At 40.7% G+C, this 24,190-nt stretch overlaps 1 protein-coding gene across 1 annotated transcript in view; it reads left to right on the top strand.

The window, feature by feature from the left end:
- Positions 1-24,190, top strand: part of nanp (N-acetylneuraminic acid phosphatase) — a 63,119-nt gene that overhangs the window by 37,583 nt on the left and 1,346 nt on the right. The window contains exon 2 of the mRNA XM_060926257.1: positions 18,566-18,689. Coding sequence (XP_060782240.1) covers positions 18,600-18,689 — 90 coding nt within the window. The 5' untranslated portion in view covers positions 18,566-18,599. The remainder of the gene's footprint in view (positions 1-18,565; positions 18,690-24,190) is intronic.

The following is a 24,190-nucleotide window of genomic DNA, read 5'->3' as shown; positions in this document are numbered from 1 at the left end:
GGACTCCATGGGGCTGATCGGCTGCTGTGCTCCACAAATTTGTCCCAGGTTTCAGCACCACTGTAGCGGTTCAGTATGGGTGGGTGGCACACAGAGGACGGCAGGACAGAGATCAGGTTCAAAATAGCATTTATTGCTAGACTTTTCAGTTTAACAATACTTCACTCAAACAGACACACACACACACACACACACACACACAACTGGCGTCTTGTTCAGGGATGAGCTCCTCTGCTCTCTGCTCTCCCTGCCTACATAGGGCGCGGTCACTGGGAAGACACACACAAACACAGGTTAATTGGAGTCAGGTGTAGTGATTCTGCCACTTACCTTCCCTGACTCCGCCCTCCTGTCACAGACCGGCGCTTGACCACGCCCCCGCTGCCACACCGCGACTCAAAACTCTCCAAGGTCGATGCAGAATCACAATGTTTTCCGCAATGTCTTCCACAATGTCACCATCTTGGTGTGACCCAAATCCATAATTATGCTAATTAGTTCAAGCTCCACGCATTTGACTATTTCCATAGGGCCATACAGTTGACCTCAAGACAGAGGATATTCAGTCCCAAAAGGGAGAAAAGCGACCCTCAGCACATCAAAATGATCACATCTTATCTGCATGATATTGTTCTTGTGAAACATAGGAAAATGCCATGCACAATAAAAAAAAATTTTTGGTTGTCTGTGTCTATGTGTCAGCCCTGTGATGACCTGGCGACTTGTCCAGGGTGTACCCCGCCTTTCGCCCGTAGTCAGCTGGGATAGGCTCCAGCTTGCCTGCGACCCTGTAGAACAGGATAAAGCGGCTACAGCTAATGAGATGAGATGACTTTGTATTCAGGGCGGCATGGTGGTGTAGTGGTTAGTGCTGTCGCCTCACAGCAAGAAGGTCCGGGTTCAAGCCCTGTGGCCGGCGAGGGCCTTTCTGTGCGGAGTTTGCATGTTCTCTGCGTGTCCGTGTGGGTTTCCTCCGGATGCTCCGGTTTCCCCCACAGTCCAAAGACATACAGGTTAGGTTAACTGGTGACTCTAAATTGACCGTAGGTGTGAATGGTTGTCTGTGTCTATGTGTCAGCCCTGTGATGACCTGGCGACTTGTCCAGGGTGTACCCTGCCTTTCGCCCGTAGTCAGCTGGGATAGGCTCCAGCTTGCCTGCGACCCTGTAGAACAGGATAAAGTGGCTAGAGATAATGAGATGAGATGAGACTTTGCAGTCATCACCTTTAATCTAGTTCCAACTCACTAAGCCTAACTCATGATATTGACAAAAGATTTGCATTCTCATGTTTCTTATAGTGACTTCATGGCTGATATAAAATCTTGGATTAAATAAAAATACAGTAAATAGCCCTATACCACAACTGTAGTAATCCAAATTATGTCATGAACCACTCAACTAAGTGAAGAGAAACGGCATCCATCATTACTTTAAGGCATGACGTGTATTTTAACTAATTAAATTAAAGAACAAACATTGAAATAGAAGGTGTAGCAAAACTTTTGACTGGTACTGTACTTTGCATGCTAGCAGTGCTTTTAATGTAAGCATGAATTCAATTGAGCAGTCCAAAAAGGAAGGAAATGAAAATAGAGGAAAGGAAATATGGTCATTTCTCCAGTGTCATACCCATGAGTTGTTTGACAGACAGCTATTACAGGCAAATATAGCAAGAAAAACTCAACCAAATTATGATTTGTTTGTTGTAAAAAATTATGATTTTTTAAATGTAATCATAACTGTTGGGTGGCATGGTGGTGTAGTGGTTTAGCACTGTCACCTCCCAGCAAGAAGGTTCCGGGTTCGAGCCCAGTGGCTGATGAGGGCCTTTCTGTGTGAAGTTTGCATGTTCTCCCCGTGTCTGCGTGGGTTTCCTCTGGGTGCTCCGGTTTCCCCCACAGTCCAAAGACATGCAGGTTAGGTTAACTGGTGACTCTAAATTGACCATAGGTGTGAGTGTGAATGGTTGTGTGTCTCTATGTGTCAGCCCTGCAATGATCTGGCGACTTGTCCAGGGTGTACCCCGCCTCTCGCCCATAGTCAGCTGGGATAGGCTCCAGCTTGCCTGCAACCCTGCACAGGATAAGTGGCTACAGATAATGGATGGATGGATGATAACTGTTGTCACCACAGCATTTACTTTTGCTAAAAGTACAGGCATATATTAAACTACATACTTTTAAAATAAAACTTTATTATGCAGAATTTAGTTTGCAGTGCATCCTTTAGGAACAAGCCACTCCTGCTATTCATCACTGTTGTGCTTATTAGCTGAACAGTCATGAGTTGAATGGTAATGCCCATGAGCTCAGAGCCTCTAAATCCTCTTTGACCACCTCCCTGTTATGTTTTTCCTTTAAGCCATCTGATGACATTTGTTAATGTTTTAATTTGTAAGGTTCTTGAGAACAGCCTCTACATACCTCATTACAATGTTGTTGACACGTTCTTTTATTGCCACTCAAATGCATTCTGGGTGTTCAGTGTCATTAACAGCTGCTTGACCTGAACTTGCCTGTCACGGATGCAATCACCAGGACTAGTTCATCTATTTCATGGTCATCTGGTACAAACAGGGATCACTAATAGATCATAGACATGTGCGATATAAATGATTACTTAGAATGACTTATTTTTCACTGCAGTGAGTTATGGCAATAATATGCTAAAGAAGAGAATTGTTCTTCCCTGTGTCTGTAAAATGTGTGTGTCTATAAAATGAACAAGTAGTGTGTTATTTAAAGTATTTTGACCTTGGTCATGATGACATCTGTTTTCTTTTCCTGGATTTATCCTCTGTAAATAATGCAGTCACATAAAGCACTGTGCAAAAGTCTTAGGCACGTGTAAAGAAATGCTGTAGACCAAAAATGGTTTGAAAATAATGAAATGAAATGTTTCAACATTTTTAAAAAATACTATAAATAGCAATAAGCCATAATAAATTACTTACTTGGTATGAGATGACCCTTTGGTTAAAAAAAAAGTAGTCTCAGGTACAACGAGTGCAGTTTTATAAGGAAATGAGCTGTAGGTTTTACTGAGCATCTTACAGAACCAGCCACAGTTCTTCTGGACACTTTGTCACACTTGCTTCTTAATTTTGCACCAAAACTCAGTAGCCTTCATTATGTGTTTTTTTTTTTTTTAAATCTGAAAAAGGGTCTCTTATGTAATATGCTGCTCAGATATGAACTTTTTTTCTGTAACATTTAATTTTGTGCTGGAAAATGAACGTTTGGAACTCTAAAATGTTTTTGTACTGACTTGATAATGTAAAAGTCATAAAATAGAAATTTATAACAGTTTGTATGAAAAAAAAATAAGGTGCCTAAGACTTTTGCACATTTATGAGGCAAAGTTGATTCAGTTGGTGATGCATCTTTACTTGCATGTTTTTGCTGATCAGTCCAGTCCTAAACAGCTGGGGGAATGCTAAACCTTGTTTTCCAGGTGGGGTCAGTGTGTACCACAAATATAATCTCTCTTGGATCATCAGCTACCCAATGCCATCAATCCAAACTCTATACCCAGTTAGTCATAAAGGACACTCTTACTCTCCCAGTACTCATTTATTCTCAGTTACTCCCATCAGGATGCGACTGGGCACTGACCAGCTCCATTTATATGAAAACCTCTATTATGAAAAACCTGTTGCTCCTTAACTGATCCATCATCTCATCTCATCTCATCTCATTATCTCTAGCCGCTTTATCCTGTTCTACAGGGTTGCAGGCAAGCTGGAGCCTATCCCAGCTGACTACGGGCGAAAGGCGGGGTACACCCTGGACAAGTCGCCAGGTCATCACAGGGCTGACACATAGACACAGACAACCATTCACACTCACATTTACACCTACGGTCAATTTAGAGTCACCAGTTAACCTAACCTGCATGTCTTTGGACTGTGGGGGAAACCGGCGCACCCGGAGGAAACCCACGCGGACACGGGGAGAACATGCAAACTCCGCACAGAAAGGCCCTCGTCGGCCATGGGGCTCGAACCTGGACCTTTTTGCTGTGAGTTGACAGCACTAACCACTACACCACCGTGCCGCCCTGATCCATCATGTTGAATCAAATATCCACTTCATTTCATTCACTCTATCATTTTGTCTTTCCTTCTCCACTTTATGTCTGTTGCTACAAGACAACTGTCTGCTGTCTGCATTTCTAGAAATAAAAGCAAACTAGTTAACCCTAAAGAGTTCTTCAGTGGGCGACACGGTGGTGTAGTGGTTAGCGCTGTCGCCTCACAGCAAGAAGGTCCGGGTTCAAGCCCCATGGCCGGCAAGGGCCTTTCTGTGTGGAGTTTGCATGTTCTCTCCGTGTCCGCGTGGGTTTCCTCCGGGTGCTCCGGTTTCCCCCAAAGACATGTAGGTTAGGTTAACTGGTGACTCTAAATTGACTGTAGGTGTGAGTGTGAATGGTTGTCTGTGTGTGTGTCAGCCCTGTGATGACCTGGCGACTTGTCCAGGGTGTACCCCGCCTTTCGCCCGTAGTCAGCTGGGATAGGCTTCAGCTTGCCTGCGACCCTGTAGAAGGATAAAGTGGCTACAGATCATGAGATGAGATGAGTTCTTCAGTTTGTCCCTTTGGGGAAATTCGTAGAGTGTTTCCTTATCAGACAGGGTTCCAAGTAGAAGTCGTAGTTTGAATCTTCATCTTTGTTAAATTTGAAGATAATATTTAAATGATCAACAGGGGCTCACTGCCTAAAAAAATTATTCAGCTTTTCTCTGCTCCCAAAAATACCTGATCTAATCCAGCTTCTGAAGCACTCCATAACTCAACTCATTATGTTGTGGAGAAGTCATTTATGAAAACTTAAAAAATAAAAAGCTCAATTGTATTTATTCTTACAATTTTTACCTGATGCATAAATTGTATACAATTAATTGACCATTAATTAATCATTAGCTTATCCGACCAACAAGCAATGAGTTTCTGCCATCATGTATTGTCCGTCATCCATCGTCCACATTTCACAAAAATCGCTTCTTCTCTCTCGATCGTTCACCAATTTTTATTCTTTTTGGCAGGAAGCTAAGTCTGCCTGGAGTGCTTATAGCTTCTACCCAAATTTTCATAATTGCAATTAATAATGAAGATATGGAGTATTTAAGCCCTAATGAGCAGTTTCCACACAAATCACTTCTTCTCCCTCAATTCTTCACTGATTTTGATTTTTTCTGGCATGAAGGTAGGGGTACCTAGGGTGCATATAACTTCTACCCAGATTTGCTTAATTACAATTATTAATGAAGTTATGAACTAATTGATCTTTAATGAGCAGTTCAACCAAAATTATTTCTTCTCTGTCAATTCCTTGTCGTTTTGGATTCTTTCATGTAAATAGGTAGCCATTTCTAGGGTGGATATAGCCTCTATATATACAGTTGCAGTCAGGAGTTTACATACAGTGACATGACTGTTATCTTGGATATGAACGTCATGGCAATATTTGGGCTTTCAGTAATTTCTTTAAACTGTTCTTTTTCTGTGGCAGAATGTACAGCATGCATCTTTAATTTAAAAAACCCACTAGAATTTGGTGCACAAGTTTTAATTTTCTTTGGGTTTTCCAAAATCAACACAGGGTCAAAATTATACATACATGGTCAAAAATTTACATACGCTCACTTAGATTATAAATTCAGAGGTGCTCAAACTTCCAAAATATCTCTTATCTTGCCAAGGCTGAGGTCTCTTAACTTCCTGTTAGTGATCATGATTAACTACAGCTGGTAGCTTCTCTGTGCCTTCATAAAAAGGGTTTGTTTACAGCACTCATTTGATTGACCAACACACAGTAAAATGGGGAAGTCCAAGGAGCTCAGTGCAGATCTCAGAAAGAGGATCGCAGATATACACAACTCCGGAATGTCTCTTAGAGCCATTTCTAAACAACTGTAAATTCCAAGATCAGTTCAAACAATTGTATCCAAGTTATTGTGAGGTGCAGTCACTTTGCCAAGCCACTTTGCTTCAAGAAAACCCAAACTGTCACCCTCAGCTGAAAGGAAATTGGTTTGGATGGTCAGGAACAACCTGGGAACCACCATGGCACAGCCTTTCCATGAACTGGAAGCTGATGGATCACTGTCTACAGTTCAGATCACCATGGACTAAGAGGCTGCTATCCAAGAAATAACCCCCTGCTCCAAAACTGACACCTTCAAACTTAAAGTTTGAAGCTGACCACACAGACAAAGAAAAAAGCCTTCTGGAGGAAAGCTGTATGGTCAGATGAGACAAAGATTGAGTTGTCTGTCCACAATGACCACCATGTACAGAGGGACACTGTACCAGCTGGTGGTGATGGTAGGATCATCATGCTCTGGGGCTGTTTTACTGCCATTGGAACTGGTTCATTGCACAAAGTGGATGGAATAATGAAGAAGGAAGACTACCTCAGAATTCTTCAACATAAACCATCAGAAACTTGAACACGGCTTGGGAGTTACAACAGGACAATGACCCCAAACACGCATCAGAGCTGGTTGTGGAGGATAAAGCAGGCTAACATTAAGCTTAAAACAAGTCCTAACTTCAACCCTATTGAAAATATATGGACCGTGCTTATAAGTCAAGTCCATGCCAAGAAAAAAAAATAATTGAACTCTACCAATTCTTCCATGAAGAGTTGTGAAATATCCAACCAGAATTCTGCCAGAAGTTTGTTCATGGTAAACAAAAATGTTTGATCAAAGTGAATCTTGCAAAGAGACATTTTACCCAAATATTAGGTGTGCTGTATGTATAATTTTGACCCTGTGTTGATTTCAGAAAACCCAAAGAAAATTAAAACTTGTGTACCAAATTCTAGTGTTTTTTTTTTATTCAAGATGTATGCTGTAGAATCATTCTGCCACAGAAAGAGAACAGTTCAAAGAAATTACTGAAAGCCCAAATATTGCCATGACATTCATATCCAAGATGGCATTCATGTCACTGTATGTAAACTTCTGACCACAACTGTAGCTTGTATATAGTGTATATAGCTTGCAACATTTATTGTGCAAGGTGGCCCACTTTAGATCGTTCCTTCTGGATTAGACGGGGCCGGAGTGAGCTACGCTGTCATTGACAGTCTTGTTAATAATTAATCAGTTAAATTAAATAGAAATGCTGCCCTATGTTTGTATAAGGCAGTGGTAACTTTGTGGTTAAGGTTTTGGGCATGCATGTGTTTGGAGGGCGGACTTTAAAGAGAACACTAAAGAAATCGACTGATTTTGTTGGAATTTTTGAGGTTCAGTTTCAGCGAAGTTCCACTAATATCACTGACTATACCTGTAAGCAGAAGTTAAGAAAGAAGAACCCTTCTTGTTCATTAGATTTATTCACTTGATATTCGAACTTCTGTTGATATATCAGGGTAATCATTCACACATCCTTATTACTGCTGTGTGTGTGCGTGTGTGTGTGTTCAGGAAAGCTCCGAATAGCTCAGATCTGCCAGATGCTGTAGGCAATGTGTGCGGGACTAATGGGCAAGATGGCCTCACTGGCCATCTGTCAACACTTTCCAGGTCTTCATCAAAACATGCACTTCTTGTTCCCTTTCTGTTGGAGGAGGTTATGACCACAACGCCACTCTTTCATTGCCTAAAACAGCTACCAAAAAAAGTCACTGAGTTGAGCACAGACACTAACAATAAAGCAAAAAAAAAAAAAGTGACCACATATAACTCCATTCTTTACCTTAAATGCCCTGAAAGTTTCTTATTAGCACCCTTACTGAAAGCCATCTCTTATCACTCATGCTCAAGTTATGCAATGTCTCAACCACAGGTCTCGACACGCTTATAACATCAAATCAGACACACCCCGTAGTCAGCTGTAAAGTGAACATAAAAGAAGCAGCAAGCTCACCGAATGCTTCCACAGAGTCTAATTTCTCTATGTGAGGCACAAGCTATGTTTACAAAATAAAAGTGGGATCATTAAATCTTACATTAATTGATAAAGATTGATTCTTGGTGCATATTCATGTATTCAGATTTTTCTTTTATTTTGATTTATGCACAAGTTGCCTCAACAATAAAGGTTAGACTTGCTGTGGAGTTTATATGTAGACTGTAGTTCATGCATTTTCTTATGTATGATAAAACACCATGGCCTGTTTTAGCGTCCAGCCATAAATATATGAATATCACAGCCTGTGTGATACTCAAGTATTAATAACTTACTCCATACCTTTTACATATTTATGTCTTCTTTAGGGCGGCATGGTAGTGTAGTGGTTAGCACTGTTGCCTCACAGCAAGAAGGTCCTGGGTTCGAGCAAAGTGGCTGACGAGAGCCTTTCTGTGTGGAGTTTGCATGTTCTTCCCGTGTGGGTGTACTCTGGTTTCCCCCAAAGATGTGCAGATTAGGCTAATTGGTGGCTCTAAATTGACCATGAATGGTTGTCTATGTCAGCCCTGTGATGACCTGGTGACTTGTCCAGGGTGTACCCTGCCTCTTGCCCATAGTCAGCTGGGATAGGCTGCGACCCTGTACAGGATAAGCGGCTACAGATAATGGATGGATGTCTTATTCATTGACCTTGATGTATTAAAAGGCACTCAGTGTGAGTTGAAGTTGCACAATCCCAGGATGTGATTTTTTTTTCCTGTTGTTTGTGTTTCCACCCATGTTTAGTGTTTCTTATATATCTGAGGCATTCAAGCATCATGTGACAGTTGTTAGTTGTGATAACTGTGAGAAACATGACAAGATAGCGTGTGCCTGCAGCTCTGGCCACCTACTGAGATGAAAAGGAAAATAAATATAGTGTCTGCCTGCAGAGCATGCAGCAAAATATTAAACATTTCTCCCACTGAGTTCAGTCGATGCCCTTCGCTGCTACTGCGTAGGCGTCACTGAAAAGTGTGCATTACACATGATCTGTAAACATATCTAATAAAGAGGAAGGCAGACTGAAAAGCACAGCTGTTTGCACTGATCTGCAGGATCCAATACCTCAGGCAGTGGGCTGGTTTTTTCTGTAGCTGAAAATATGTTAACAAGCTGTCATACACTCCCTGTTTCCTGAAACCAAGGTTTATAGAACATTTCGAAAAGTGACTGACATTAATAGAATAGGACGGCACGGTGGTGCAGTGGTTAGCGCTGTCGCCTCACAGCAAGAAGGTCCTGGGTTCGTGCCCCGTGGCCGGCGAGGGCCTTTCTGTGTGGAGTTTGCATGTTCTCCCCGTGTCCACGTGGGTTTCCTCCAGGTGCTCCGGTTTCCCCCACAGTCCAAAGACATGCAGGTTAGGTTAACTGGTGACTCTAAATTGACCGTAGATGTGAGTGTGAATGGTTGTCTGTGTCTATGTGTCAGCCCTGTGATGACCTGGCGACTTGTCCAGGGTGTACCCTGCCTTTCGCCCGTAGTCAGCTGGGATAGGCTCCAGCTTGCCTGCGACCCTGTAGAAGGATAAAGCGGCTACAGATAATGAGATGAGATTAATAGAATAGCTTTCACAGGGCTTGGCATGTGGGCTATGAGCAGTATTCTTGTGCGTGAGAAATGACCTGAGTTGTCACCATGAGTGCAGGATGTACTGACACATTTTTGCGTGTGAACATTTGGCACCTGGCCAGGTGTAAAAGCACGCTAACAGGTGAGGCTCGGATCGCATGAAGTAATTCAGCTCTCGAGGAGGGAATCAAAAACTTGCAGGAGCCTAATTTATCATCATTTTTCAGAAGTATTACATGCAGTGATAAATTATACAATTTTGTGGGTACTTTTATGTAATAGCTAACATGTAAAAATCAGTTTGTTAATTACTGGTGAGGGGTGGATTATCTATACCACATTATTATGGCCAAAAGTTTGTGGACATCTGAAACATTATTATTATTACTATTATTATTATTATTATTATTATTATTATTATTATTATTATTATACTGTCAATAACTTACAATAACTACAGTGGTGCTTGAAAGTTTGTGAACCCTTTAGAATTTTCTATATTTCTGCATAAATATGACCGAAAACATCATCAGATTTTCACACAAGTCCTAAAAGTAGATAAAGAGAACCCAGTTAAACAAATGAGACAAAAAAATATTATACTTGGTCATTTATTTATTGAGGAAAATGATCCAATATTACATATCTGTGAGTGGCAAAAGTATGTGAACCTCTAGGATTAGCAGTTAATTTGAAGGTGAAATTAGAGTCAGGTGTTTTCAGTCAATGGGATGACAATCAGGTGTGAGTGGGCACCCTGTTTTATTTAAAGAACAGGGATCTATCAAAGTCTGATCTTCACAACACATGTTTGTGGAAGTGTATCATGGCACGAACAAAGGAGATTTCTGAGGACCTCAGAAAAAGCGTTGTTGATGCTCATCAGGCTGGGAAAGGTTACAAAACCATCTCTAAAGAGTTTGGACTCCACCAATCCACAGTCAGACAGATTGTGTACAAATGGAGGAAATTCAAGACCATGGTTACCCTCTCCAGGAGTGGTCGACCAACAAAGATCACTCCAAGAGCAAGGCGTGTAATAGTCGGCGAGGTCACAAAGGACCCCAGAGTAACTTCTGAGCAACTAAAGGCCTCTCTCACATTGGCTAATGTTAATGTTCATGAGTCCAACATCAGGAGAACACTGAACAACAATGGTGTGCATGGCAGGGTTGCAACGAGAAAGCCACTGCTCTCCAAAAAGAACACCGCTGCTCATGTGCAGTTTGCTAAAGATAATGTGTTCAAGCCAGAAGGCTATTGGAAACATGCTTTGTGGACGGATGAGACCAAAATAGAACTTTTTGGTTTAAATGAGAAGTGTTATGTTTGGAGAAAGGAAAACACTGCATTCTAGCATAAGAACCTTATCCCATCTGTGAAATATGGTGGTGGTAGTATCATGGTTTGGGCCCGTTTTGCTGCATCTGGGCCAGGACAGTTTGCCATCATTGATGGAACAATGAATTCTGAATTATACCAGTGAATTCTAAAGGAAAATGTCAGGACATCTGTCCATGAACTGAATCTCAAAAGTAGGTGGGTCATGCAGCAAGACAACGACCCTAAGCACACAAGTCGTTCTACCAAAGAATGGTTAAAGAAGAATAAAGTTAATGTTTTGGAATGGCCAAGTCAAAGTCCTGACCTTAATCCAATCGAAATGTTGTGGAAGGACCTGAAGCGAGCAGCTCATGTGAGGAAACCCACCAACATCCCAGAGCTGAAGCTGTTCTGTACGGAGGAATGGGCTAAAATTCCTCCAAGCCGGTGTGCAGGACTGATCAACAGTTACCGCAAACGTTTAGTTGCAGTTATTGCTGCACAAGGGGGTCACACCAGATACTGAAAGCAAAGGTTCACATACTTTTGCCACTCACAGATATGTAATACTGGATCATTTTCCTCAATAAATAAATGACCGAGTATAATATTTTTCTCATTTGTTTAACTGGGTTCTCTTTATCTACTTTTAGGACTTGTGTGAAAATCTGATGATGTGTTAGGTCATATTTATGCAGAAATATAGAAAATTCTAAAGGGTTCACAAACTTTTAAGCACCACTGTATGTTTCGTCATCACTTCATCCTCATTCCCCCATCTCTTACACCTCTTCATGCAATTCCATCTCACTAAAATGAAATAGATACAGTACATTTCAGTACAGTACATTACTTTTGCAATTTTACCTCTTCGTGCAACTTCATTCATTACAGTGCAATATATATTTAATTTTTTTTTCTTTAGTGCAACGTATTTATACATATTCTGTATATTGTGTATGTTCTGCAGAGCATTCTATTACTTTTTTATTCTATTTATTACACTCTATTTTACCCCCTTTATTTTTACTACTATTAGTTTTTGGGGTTTGTTTGTTTGTTTGTTTGTTTGTTTGTTCGTTCTTTTGTCCCCCCCACACACACTATCTACACTATCTTTACTACTTACAGAACAGTGCAATAAGCAGTTCACTGTATGTCGTACTATGTATGACTGTGTATGTGACCAATAAAATTTGAATTATTGAATATATATATATATATATATATATATATATATATATATATATATATATATATATATATATATATAATTTTTTTTTTTTTTTACAATGTCTTATTCCCTGGCAGACAATTTTGCTTCCTTGAAGCATGCATTTATTTAAGAGGAGAAGAGAGAAGTGGATTGAGCTTAGGATCAATAGAACCATTCTTCAGAGATTTAAAAAATGAATAAATAAAAATAAATAAATAAACTTTCAGTCAGATTGATCCAATCCTGCAACTTACTTACTACTTACATTTCAGTTCTTCTTAGCTATTAAAAGTTCTTCTTACTCTTTCCTCCCCTGTGGAATGCCACACACTAGCCTTAAAGTGCACTTATTCCACAGACGCTAACCAAATATTGCTTACCCTATAGAGATTGAAAGCAAGCTGTATATTTTTTAACATGACATCAATGGCGATAATGTGTTCAAATACCAAGGATATTTAGTTTGCCTTTCACTTTATCCAGCTCTAAATTTAATGACTTGATGCCCTTTAGTGGTCAGAAACATGTAGTACAACTCCAATGGGCACTACATTTCAAAAGCTATCTAAAGTGTACGTAATCACCCTGAAGCAATTACATGACACTGGTCATACGCCACCAGAAAGAGAGAAAATCTAGAAATAAGAGAGAATTTAATCATATGGGCAGATTTTTTTCTGTAGGTAATGAATCCAACAATAGACACAATTGGTTAAACATGCACTATATGGCCAAAAGTATGTAGACGCCTGACCATGACCCCTAAATGTGGGCCTTCCCCAAACTTTTGCCAAAAAGTTGGAGGCACATAATTGTCTAGAATGTCTTTGTATGCGTTTGCATTATGATTTCCCAACACTGGAACTAAGGTGTTCAGCCCAAACCTGTTGCAGCATGAAAATAAGCCCAAAGCGAATTCAAAAGTTGGTTTGGAAGCACTTGAGTGACCTGCACAGTCTTGACCTCATTCTCACTGAACAGCTTTGAGATGAATTGGAACGTTAACTCCACACCAGGGGCGGCACGGTGGTGTAGTGGTTAGCGCTGTCGCCTCACAGCAAGAAGGTCCTGGGTTCGAGCCCTGGGGCCGGCGAGGGCCTTTCTGTGTGGAGTTTGCATGTTCTCCCCGTGTCCGCGTGGGTTTCCTCCAGGTGCTCCGGTTTCCCCCACAGTCCAAAGACATGCAGGTTAGGTTAATTGGTGACTCTAAATTGACCATAGGTGTGAGTGTGAATGGTTGTCTGTGTCTATGTGTCAGCCCTGTGATGACCTGGTGACTTGTCCAGGGTGTACCCCGCCTTTCGCCCATAGTCAGCTGGGATAGGCTCCAGCTTGCCTGCGACCCTGTAGAAGGATAAAGCGGCTAGAGATAATGAGATGAGATGAACTCCACACCAGGCCTTCCTGGTGTATGGATGCTGTCAGTCCCCCACTCGCTTGCTCACTCAAGTTTGTTGACGGTGTAGTGACTGGCTGCTTTATGTCCCGGGGCTCCCTCATGCCTGTGTTACCTTCTGGCTCTCCCCTTTTAGTTATGCTGTCATAGTTAGTTGCAGGAGTTCCAGCTTGTACTCAGTGCAATATGTATACTGTCACTGCTTCAGATGGGTTAAAGGAACAGTCCACTGTAATTCCATAATGAAATATGCTCTTATCTGAATTGAGACGAGCTGCTCCGTACCTCTCCGAGCTTTGCGCGACCTCCCAGTCAGTCAGACGCGCTGTCACTCCTGTTAGCAATGTAGCTAGGCTCAGTATGGCCAATGGTATTTTTTTGGGCTGTAGTTAGATGCGACCAAACTCTTCCGCGTTTTTCCTGTTTACATAGGTTTATATGACCAGTGATATGAAACAAGTTCAGTTACACAAATTGAAACGTAGCGATTTTCTATGCTATGGAAAGTCCGCACTATAATGACAGGCGTACTAACACCTTCTGCGCGCTTCGGCAGCGCATTGATACGGAGCTCAGATATCAATGCGCTGCCGAAGCGCGCAGAAGGTGTTAGTACGCCTGTCATTATAGTGCGGACTTTCCATAGCATAGAAAATTGCTACGTTTCAATTTGTGTAACTGAACTCGTTTCATATCACTGGTCATATAAACCTACGTAAACAGGAAAAACGCGGAAGAGTTTGGTCGCATCTAACTACAGCCCCAAAAAATACCATTGGCCATACTGAGCCTAGCTACATTGCTAACAGGAGTGACAGCGCGTCTGACTGCGTCTGACTGACTGGGAGGTCGCGCAAACCTCAGAGAGGTATGGAGCAGCTCGTCTCAATTCAGATAAGAGCATATTTCATTATGGAAGTACGGTGGACTGTTCCTTTAAATGCAGAGGATGAATTTCACTGTGCTTGAAGTGTGCATGTGACGAATAAAGGTTTCTTCTTCTTCTTCCTACTTATTCAGGTAACATTGGGCATACCTAACAACCTGTGTTTTTTTTCTTTCTCTCCCTCCCACCCCCAAATTTGTCCCTCTGAGTTACATGTCGGTCCTGGAATCGAGATGCTGACCTCTTCTGCTCCTCGGACCTGCCTGATCCATCCTGGTGTCCTGTGTCTGGTTGGAGTCTCATCGCATCGCTCCTGTGGAGGGTGGCCCCATGTGGACAGTTGGGGGTCATGCCTGGAGGACGCTCTGGACTCTTGCAGTGGTGCTTTTGTGGCTGGGGACTGCAGTTGACTTGCTGACTTTAGGACTGCAGTTGACTTGCTGACTTTGGGACTGCGATTGTTGTGAACGGTTTTACGCTCAGATTTTCATCGGTGGGGGGTTGATAGCATCAACGAAGCTGACTTTATGTTAGGACTGTTAATGTTATAGTCATGTTGTCTGTTGTTGCCCAAATGAGGATGGGTTCCCTTTTGAGTCTGGTTCCTCTCAAGGTTTCTTCCTCATGTCGTCTGAGGGAGTTTTTCTTTACCATCGTTGCCACAGGCTTGCTCATTGGGGATAGATTAGGGATAAAATTAGCTCATATTTTAAGTCGTTCAAATTCTGTAAAGCTGCTTTGCGACAATGTTTATTGTTAAAAGCGCTATACAAATAAACTTGACTTGACTTGACTTCCCAGAAGAGTGGAAGCTGTTAGAGCAACAAAGGGGGCCAACTCCATATTCATGCCATGCCTTTGGAATAGGATGTTCAACAAGCAGATATGAGCATCATGGTCAGGTGTCTACATACTATTGGCCATATAGTGTATCTCTGATGTCTGTTGAGAACTGGGAGGATTAGTGGGACTGAGACTTCTTAGTGGAAAAAAAGGAAAGCTAAAAAGTTTGTACTTTCAAATGATAAGAGAAAGACAGTCTTCCGCAGAAATTTGTGGGAAATTTGTTATCCTGTTACCCCCTATGTTTGAGATTGTTGAAATCAATGGACCCCTGTACCATTCAGAGCAGCACACAAATGCAAACTCCTCACAGGAATAATGAAAATACGGCACCACCCAACAAATTAGCAATAGAATTGCTAAACCCTTCACACATATTTCAATATAAGCATATATAATTCAAGTACCCTTTCATTGTCGTCATACATATACAGGCATGTACAGTATCACGAAATGCAGCCTCAGGTGTAAAGCTATCAAGTGTTAGTGCAAATAACAAAACAGAGGACATTTGGTGAGTAGCAGCATTAAACAGGACACTGAACACAGTACACAGATGGGTGGGAGGGGGACAAACAACAACAACAAACCCTGCAATTTTAAGATAAGGTAAGATCACTGTTTATTAAGCCCCAGGCAGGTAAATATGGGTGTTGACAGCAGCAGAAAGACAAGTGGAATATAAATAGAAATACAATACAATAAATCTAATATACTATAATGTTTAAGATAATTCAACAAAAGATATCAAATGAGCAAACAACTGTACATGTAGTGCAAAATGTTGTGATTAGTGGGCACGAAACAAATGAGCAAAACAGGTTCTGGTATTTTGAGTGTCCAAATGGACATGTAGTGCAAAAACAACAACAACAACAATAAACTAAATTAAAAAAAAAATGCAGTGTCCAGGTTTAGTCACTTAATTTCCCAAGTACTTTTTTCTCTTTAAAACACTGACCCAATCTGAAAGCTAAAGCAGTTAGCTTACTTGGCAAGCAGTGGAAATTCAAATTTCATATTCTAAAAGGATTTGAAGTTGAAGAGGTTAAGAAAATAAGAAAAAAAATTTTATTTCCTCTTCCCTCGAAAGTTAAAGAAGTAAATTTTAAAATCTTAAACAAAATCTACCAGACAAACGAATTCCTAAGATTAAGATTTAATTTTGATGTAAACAATTGTGTATATTGTGAGAAAGAAATTGAGGCTCTGGAAGATGTATTTTGGTGGTGTAGTGGTTAGCACTGTCGCCTCACAGCAAGAAGGTCTGGGTTCGAGCCCAGTGGCCAGCGAGGGCCTTTCTGTGTGGAGTTTGCATGTTCTCCCCATGTCCGCGTGGGTTTCCTCTGGGTGCTCCGGTTTCCCCCACAGTCCAAAGACATGCAGGTTAGGTTAACTGGTGGCTCTAAATTGACCGTAGGTGTGAATGTGAGTGTGAATGGTTGTTTGTCTCTATGTGTCAGCCCTGCAATAACCTGGCGACTTGTACAGGGTGTACCCCGCCTCTCACCCATAGTCAGCTGGGATAGGCTCCAGCTTGCCTGCAACCCTGTAGAACAGGATAAGTAGCTACAGATAATGGATGGAAGATCTCATTATCTCTAACCGCTTTATCCTGTTCTACAGGGTCGCAGGTCAGCTGGAGCCTATCCCAGCTGACTACGGGCGAAAGGCGGGGTACACCCTGGACAAGTCACCAGGTCATCGCAGGGCTGACACATAGACACAGACAACCATTCACACTCACATTCACACCTATGGTCAATTTAGAGTCACCAGTTAACCTAACCTGCGACAACCCCGCCTCTCACCCATTGTCAAATCCTGATGGCTTTGCGGGTGAGGTGGGAGTTATAGATCTCCCTTCTCTTATGGATATCTATAACTCCCATCTCACCTGCAAAGCCATCAGGATTGCAGGTGACTCCACGCACCCATCTCACAGCCTCTTCAGTCTGCTGTCGTCAGGGAAGAGACTCCAGAGTCTCCGGGCCAAAGCCAGCAGGCTCAAGGACAGTTTCTTTCACCAGGCGGTCAGGAGGCTCAACTCCCTCCCTGTTCTGCCACTCCTCCCCCCTCTGCCCCCTGCCACAGATTTTGCCCGCTCAGCCCCCTGCCCCCCCTTCAGCATCTGACATGTCACTCTCACGGTTTCCCCCCCAACACACACACATACTCTCAACGTTCACTAACACACTGAACTCAGGGACTGCACATTTCACTTTACCTCGCCCATTTGCACTATTCCACACTACCTCACCTTAACAGCTATTAGTTTATTGTTTATACTGCTTATTTCATGTTTACCTGCTATACCTCAAGTGCCCTTGACTGTTTATTTGCTCCAATTTATGTGTGTGTGTGTGTGTGTGTGTGTATATATATATATATATATATATATATATATATATATATATATATATATATGCGTGTGTATATATATATATATATATATATATATATATATATATGAGTGTTTAGTCTATGTCTAGTTCTTATATAGAGTGTTTATACTGTTTATTTCAATTATTCTATTTTTATTTATTGCATTGCCTGTTTGCACTGTGGGTCAGAGAGGACTGAAATTTCATCTGTGCTGTATGTCGAGCATATTTGACAATAAAGTTGACTTGACTTGACTAACCTGCATGTCTTTGGACTGTGGGGGAAACCGGAGCACCCGGAGGAAACCCACGCGGACACGGGGAGAACATGCAAACTCCGCACAGAAAGGCCCTCGCCGGCCATGGGGCTCAAACCCGGACCTTCTTGCTGTGAGGCGACAGCGCTAACCACTACACCACCATATGGATAGAAGATGTATTTTTTAATTGCAACTTAGTACAACCTTTTTGGAATGATATGCAAAGCTGGCTGCAGTCCAAAAACATTGATTTGTTACCTCTGACTGTAAACATGGTCAACTTTGGTGTGTTTATTCATGATAGAAATCTCGTTGTTAATATTTTAGTAATATTTGGAAAATTCTTTATCCATAAATGCAGGTATTTTAAAACAAAACCCTGTCTGATTATGTGGAGGAATGAGCTTAAAGTCTTAAGTAAGTCGTGAAAGCTGATTAATGATTTAAAAAAAAGCCCTTAAATTGTTTTCATTACTTGATACGTTTAAGTTAATATGAGAAAGCCCTTTATATTTTGTTTGCTTATTTTACTTTATTATTTATTTATTTATTTATTTTTGCTCAACCAAAAGAAGAAATCGTATGTGACTTTGAAGTGCCTTGTTTGTACTGTATGTTCTAAGTAAAGTTTTGAAGGGAAAAAAAATTCAACTCCCATGATGCTTAGCTAAATTCACTTCCTGTATTTCGCAAAATCACCGGCTCGTGTCCTGCTGACGTCATCTCTGTAGTTCCGCTTCCTGAATGTTTTGCACTGAATGATGACTGTATTTTGTTCAGGAATAACACCGGTTCTGAAGGTCCCCTACTCGACATGGAGAAAGGCAGAATATCAGCGATACTGTTCGACCTGGACAACACTCTGGTGGACACAGCAGGAGCAGGACAGCTGGCCTTACACCAGGTGGGAGGGAGTTAGGGAATCAAACCAATGAACATTTCATATCCAATTACACAAGATTAAATAGTACACATTAAATAGCAGTATTATCGACCACAGTTATATTTTTTTTTAGGTATTTTTAAAGCAAGTATCTTTAAAAGATAATAATAATAATAATAATAATAATAATAATGTATTTTTGCGACAGTGTTTGTGGTGGAATGTAAGGGATTGTGGAAGTTGTAGTTCCCTGCCATTAAACTCCATCACCTACTTCACCATAAGAACCAGATATTAACAGTTGCATAACACTGTTTGGATTTTCTATTGACTTGTTTTACTCGTCGTTATTTTCATTTTTTTTCTCCGAACTGTATTTTGTGTATATACACACACACACACACACAGTGGTGCTTGAAAGTTTGTGAACCCTTTAGAATTTTCTATATTTCTGCATAAATATGACCTAAAACATCATCAGATTTTCACACAAGTCCTAAAAGTAGATAAAGAGAACCCAGTTAAACAAATGAGACAAAAATATTATACTCTGTCATTTATTTATTGAGGAAAATGATCCAATACTACATATCTGTGAGTGGCAAAAGTATGTGAACCTTTGCTTTCAGTATCTGGTTTGACCCCCTTGTGCAGCAATAACTGCAACTGAACGTTTCCTGTAACTGTTGATTTTAGCCCGTTCCGCCGTACAGAACAGCTTCAACTCTGGGATGTTGGTGGGTTTCCTCACATGAACTGCTCGCTTCAGGTCCTTCCACAACATTTCCATTGGATTAAGGTCAGGACTTTGACTTGGCCATTCCAAAACATTAACTTTATTCTTCTTTAACCATTCTTTGGTAGAACGACTTGTGTGCTTAGGGTCGTTGTCTTGCTGCATGACCCACCTTCTCTTGTGATTCAGTTCATGGACAGATGTCCTGACATTTTCCTTTAGAATTCACTGGTATAATTCAGAATTCATTGTTCCATCAATGATGGCAAGCCGTCCTGGCCCAGATGCAGCAAAACAGGCCCAAACCATGATACTACCACCATCATGTTTCACAGATGGCATAAGGTTCTTATGCTGGAATGCAGAATTTTCCTTTCTCCAAACATAACGCTTCTCATTTAAACCAAAAAGTTCTATTTTGATCTCATCCGTCCACAAAACATGTTTCCAATGCCCTTCTGGCTTGTCCACGTGATCTTTAGCAAACTGCACATGAGCAGCAGTGTTCTTTTTGGAGAGCAGTGGCTTTCTCATTGCAGCCCTGCCACGCACACCATTGTTGTTCAGTGTTCTCCTGATGATGGACTCATGAACATTAGCCAATGTAAGAGAGGCCTTCAGTTGCTTAGAAGTTACCCTGGGGTTCGTTGTGACCTCGCCGACTATTACACGCCTTGCTCTTGGAGTGATCTTTGTTGGTTGACCACTCCTGGGGAGGGTAACAAAGGTCTTGAATTTCCTCCATTTGTACACAATCTGTCTGACTGTGGATTGGTGGAGTCCAAACTCTTTAGAGATAGTTTTGTAACCTTTTCCAGCCTGATGAGCATCATCAACGCTTTTTCTGAGGTCCTCAGAAATTTCCTTTGTTTGTGCCGTGATACACTTCCACAAACATGTGAAGATCAGACTTTGATAGATCCCTGTTCTTTAAATAAAACAGGGTGCCCACTCACACCTGATTGTCATCCCATTGATTGAAAACACCTGACTTTATCATTGCATTTTTCACAAACTGTTAGTCATTTCGCTGGTTTGTTTACATTCTAAGCGGAAATTATTTTGTCGGATGTTTTGTGTAAAGTTTTTATCAAATTTGCATAAAAACAAAAATGCTCTGTTTCTCAAAATCCAGTGAATAGAATAAAACAATTATTCCACTCAATTTCATCATACATGGCTTATAGCCAACTCAGTGCTACGCGCCTCGTCAGCAGTCCACTCGTACAACTCGATTTCGTGGAAAAACTGTTAAAAACTAATGTGTGTGTATTATTTATAAAATATATATGTTTATATATAAAACTGTTAAATATAGCTGTTTAAACATGTTATATTACATACACTGGCCACTTTTTAATAGGAACTTGTTCTTGATTCTAAGATTCCTGTTCTTGGCTGGCAGGAGTGAAACCCAATGTGGTCTTCTGCTGTTGCATGCTGAGATGCTTTTCTGCTCACCACAGTTATAAAGAGTGATATGAGTTGCTATATCCTTCCTGGCAGCTCAAACCAATCTGGCCATTTTCCTCAAACCTCTCTTATCAGCAAGATGTTTCCATCCACAGAACTGTCACTCACTCGATGGTTTTTGCACCTTTCTGTGTAAACTCTAGAGACTGTTGTGTGTGAAAAGCCCATGAGATCAGCAGTTTCTGAAATACCCAAACCAGTTTATCTGGCATGAACACCTACGTCACAGTGACAGGGCTCTGCATTAACTTTTGAAACCACTTGTCCTGTCGGGCAAGTTGAAAGGAAATTTACTTGTCCGAAGAAAAATTTGAGAAAAAAAAAAAACCAAACTATTTGTAATAAACTAATTTCACCAGAATTACTTTAACACAATCTATTCACTGCAGAAAAAAATTGGACTCAATCATTAATTTATTTATGAGAAATTGAAAACCAGAAAATTAAAATGATACAGTATATTTTCATTTTTAAATTATTAACTTTGAATATATATCATCCACTGATTAATTGTTGTTGTCTAATTATTCATTGTGGCTCCTGTATGGTATTTAATGGTTGCGATGAAAGTTGCGGTGTTTTTTAGGTTTTTGTTGCGATTATATTGCGGGAGGAAGTGAAAGTTGCGAGAAATTGTTGCGATTGTCTCTTTGTGATTTAAAATTGAGTGATATGTTAAATATTAAGATATTACTGAAAAACTATTGATTAAAAAAACAAAGACACTGAGAAATGGTCCTATAAACAACTTTACCAATATAAAAGATTGCCAGGACTACAAAAATGCAGAAAAATAGGCTTTACTTATGGCCCTTTTCCACTACCCTTTTTCAGCTCGCTTCAGCTCACTTCAGCCCGACACGGCTCGCGTTTCGACTACCAAAAACCAGCACGACTCAGCTCGTTTCAGCCCTGCTTAGCCCCTAAAACTCGCACCGTTTTGGAGTGGGGCTGAAGCGAGCCAAAGCGAGCCGAGTGAGGTTGGGGGCGTGAGCAGACACTCCCCTGTGCACTGATTGGTGAGGAGGAGTGTCCTCACATGCCCACACACGCCCCGCGAGCGCGCTGGGATCTGTAAACACCGCAAACCCGGAAGGAGAAGAATTACGAGAATTTCTGAAGCCTTATGCGCCTCGCCTCATCTATACGCTCTTGCCAGTATCTGTCCGCGTTGTCGGTGACAACAAGCCACAGCACTAAGACCAGCAACACTAACGACTCCATGTCCTCCACGTTTATTGTTTACTATTCGGGTCGTGAGACTACCGCTTAAAAGATCACTGATGTCACTGTTTGCGCTGCTTAACGACATCACGTGACGTCCACCCACTTTTGCTAACTCCACCCAATGTGTCCACCCACTTCCAGCCAGCACGGTTCAGCGCGGTTGTAGTCGAAATGCAACTCCAACAGCCCCACTCAGCTCGACTCAGCCCAACTCAGCACGGCACGGCTCAGCCCAACTCAGCCGCGTTTGTAGTGGAAAAGCGGCATTATCCAAATGCATCTGTTGGTTCAAAAGTTAAAGTGCATAGAACCTCACAGCACAACATGAAGTTACCTTAAAATATAATATAAATGCCTCAGCTTTCATGTAAGAAAAAAAACTATTAATACTAGTGCTGTGTGCAGGCAGTCTCTCCTGAAGACTAAATTAAACAATAATGAATGAATGAATTTATTTTTATTTTCGAACATGTATAAAAAAAAGTGTGTAACTATTTGTACATACAAAAGAAAGAAAACGAGAAATTAACAAAAAATAAATAAAATAACAAAGAGCTAAGACATTCCAAAACACCGCACATTGTTCGAAAAAGGAGTGGGAAGAAGTACAATACTTTTTTAATTTCCCACCCCTTTTTAACTACCCCGAAATCCAAACTACATTAATACACCTATAAAAATATATACCATATATACACTTCATGAATATCTATATAATTACAAAAATATACTACATACCATATATACACTTCATAAATATCTATATAAATATATAATTACCAAAAAAAATATATATATATATACACACACTTCATAAATATCCATATAAATATATAATTACAAAAATAAATATCTACGACATACCTATCCCTGTAAATATGAATATATAAAGTATCCCCATAAATAAATATATACCATATACTAAGTTAGTTCTAATATAACAATCATCCCTATTCTATTTATCCCTCATCATCCTCCGTTAACATACTTCCTCTTCTATATACCTGTTTAAAAATATTTTTTGTACTTTTTTTTAAACAGATTTATATTTTCACTTTGTTTTATTTCTGTCTCCAGTCTGTTCCATAAAGTCACCCCACAGCTCGATACGCACATGCTTTTCATATTTGTTCAAACAATAATTATAAACTAATAAAATAAATGGCTCAGGCTTCATAGAAGAAAAAAAATAATTTGAACAGAATCTCACAGTATGATGCTGAAGCTGCCTAAACAATTGAAAATAAAATACCATTTTGGCAAAAATGTTGGCATCCATTAATTTCTTGTATTAAGTAAAAAATAATGTAAAGTGCACACAGTCCTTCACTGTAAACATAACACACTTTCAGTAACAGAATTTAAGCCTACATAAACACTGACTCGCACATGCTGCTTCTCTTGAACGTATACACAGAAGTAAGGCGGAAGGTAGTTTGTCGACGTCACCTCAAGACGACGCGAACGATTGGTCAACGTTGCAGGAAAGTTTGCGTTGAAGTTGCAAATCGCGAAATCCTGGCAGGTCTGGTAAACGACCGTTTACTTTTCAGCTCAAATACACGAAGCGGTATTGGCCGGTTTCGCAAGCGGAATATTGCGCATGCGCACATCGCTCTTTCTGAAGAGAAACATCCGGCGATTCATCAAAACGATATGTCGAGTGAGATGCTTCGGAAATCATGTGAATAAACCGATAAATTTGATATGTAACCCGAATATCGGCGTATTTTGGCACTTGTCCAATCGGACAAGTAACTGAGACGATGAACTTGTCCGACATAAAGGATCACTTGTCCCGGACAAGCGGACAACCGTTAATGTCGAGCCCTGCAGTGATCACAGCTTTTCCCATTCTGATGTTTGAGGTGAACATTAACTGAAGCTCTTGATGTGTATCTGCATGATTTTTATGTATTGCGCTGCTGTTAAGGGATTGGCTGATTAGATAACTGTGTAAAACAGCAGGTGAATGGGTGTACCTAATAAAGTGGCCAGTAAGTGTGTAGCATGGGAAAAGTGAACAAAATGTCAAAGTAGTTATGGATAAAATAGCATTGTGGTCATCACGCCACACGTAATAAAC

The sequence above is a fragment of the Neoarius graeffei genome, chromosome 7 (genome assembly GCF_027579695.1).
Source record: "Neoarius graeffei isolate fNeoGra1 chromosome 7, fNeoGra1.pri, whole genome shotgun sequence".
NCBI lineage: Eukaryota > Metazoa > Chordata > Actinopteri > Siluriformes > Ariidae > Neoarius > Neoarius graeffei.
Note: the sequence above shows the minus strand (reverse complement) of the source record. Positions and strands in the feature narration are given on the sequence as shown.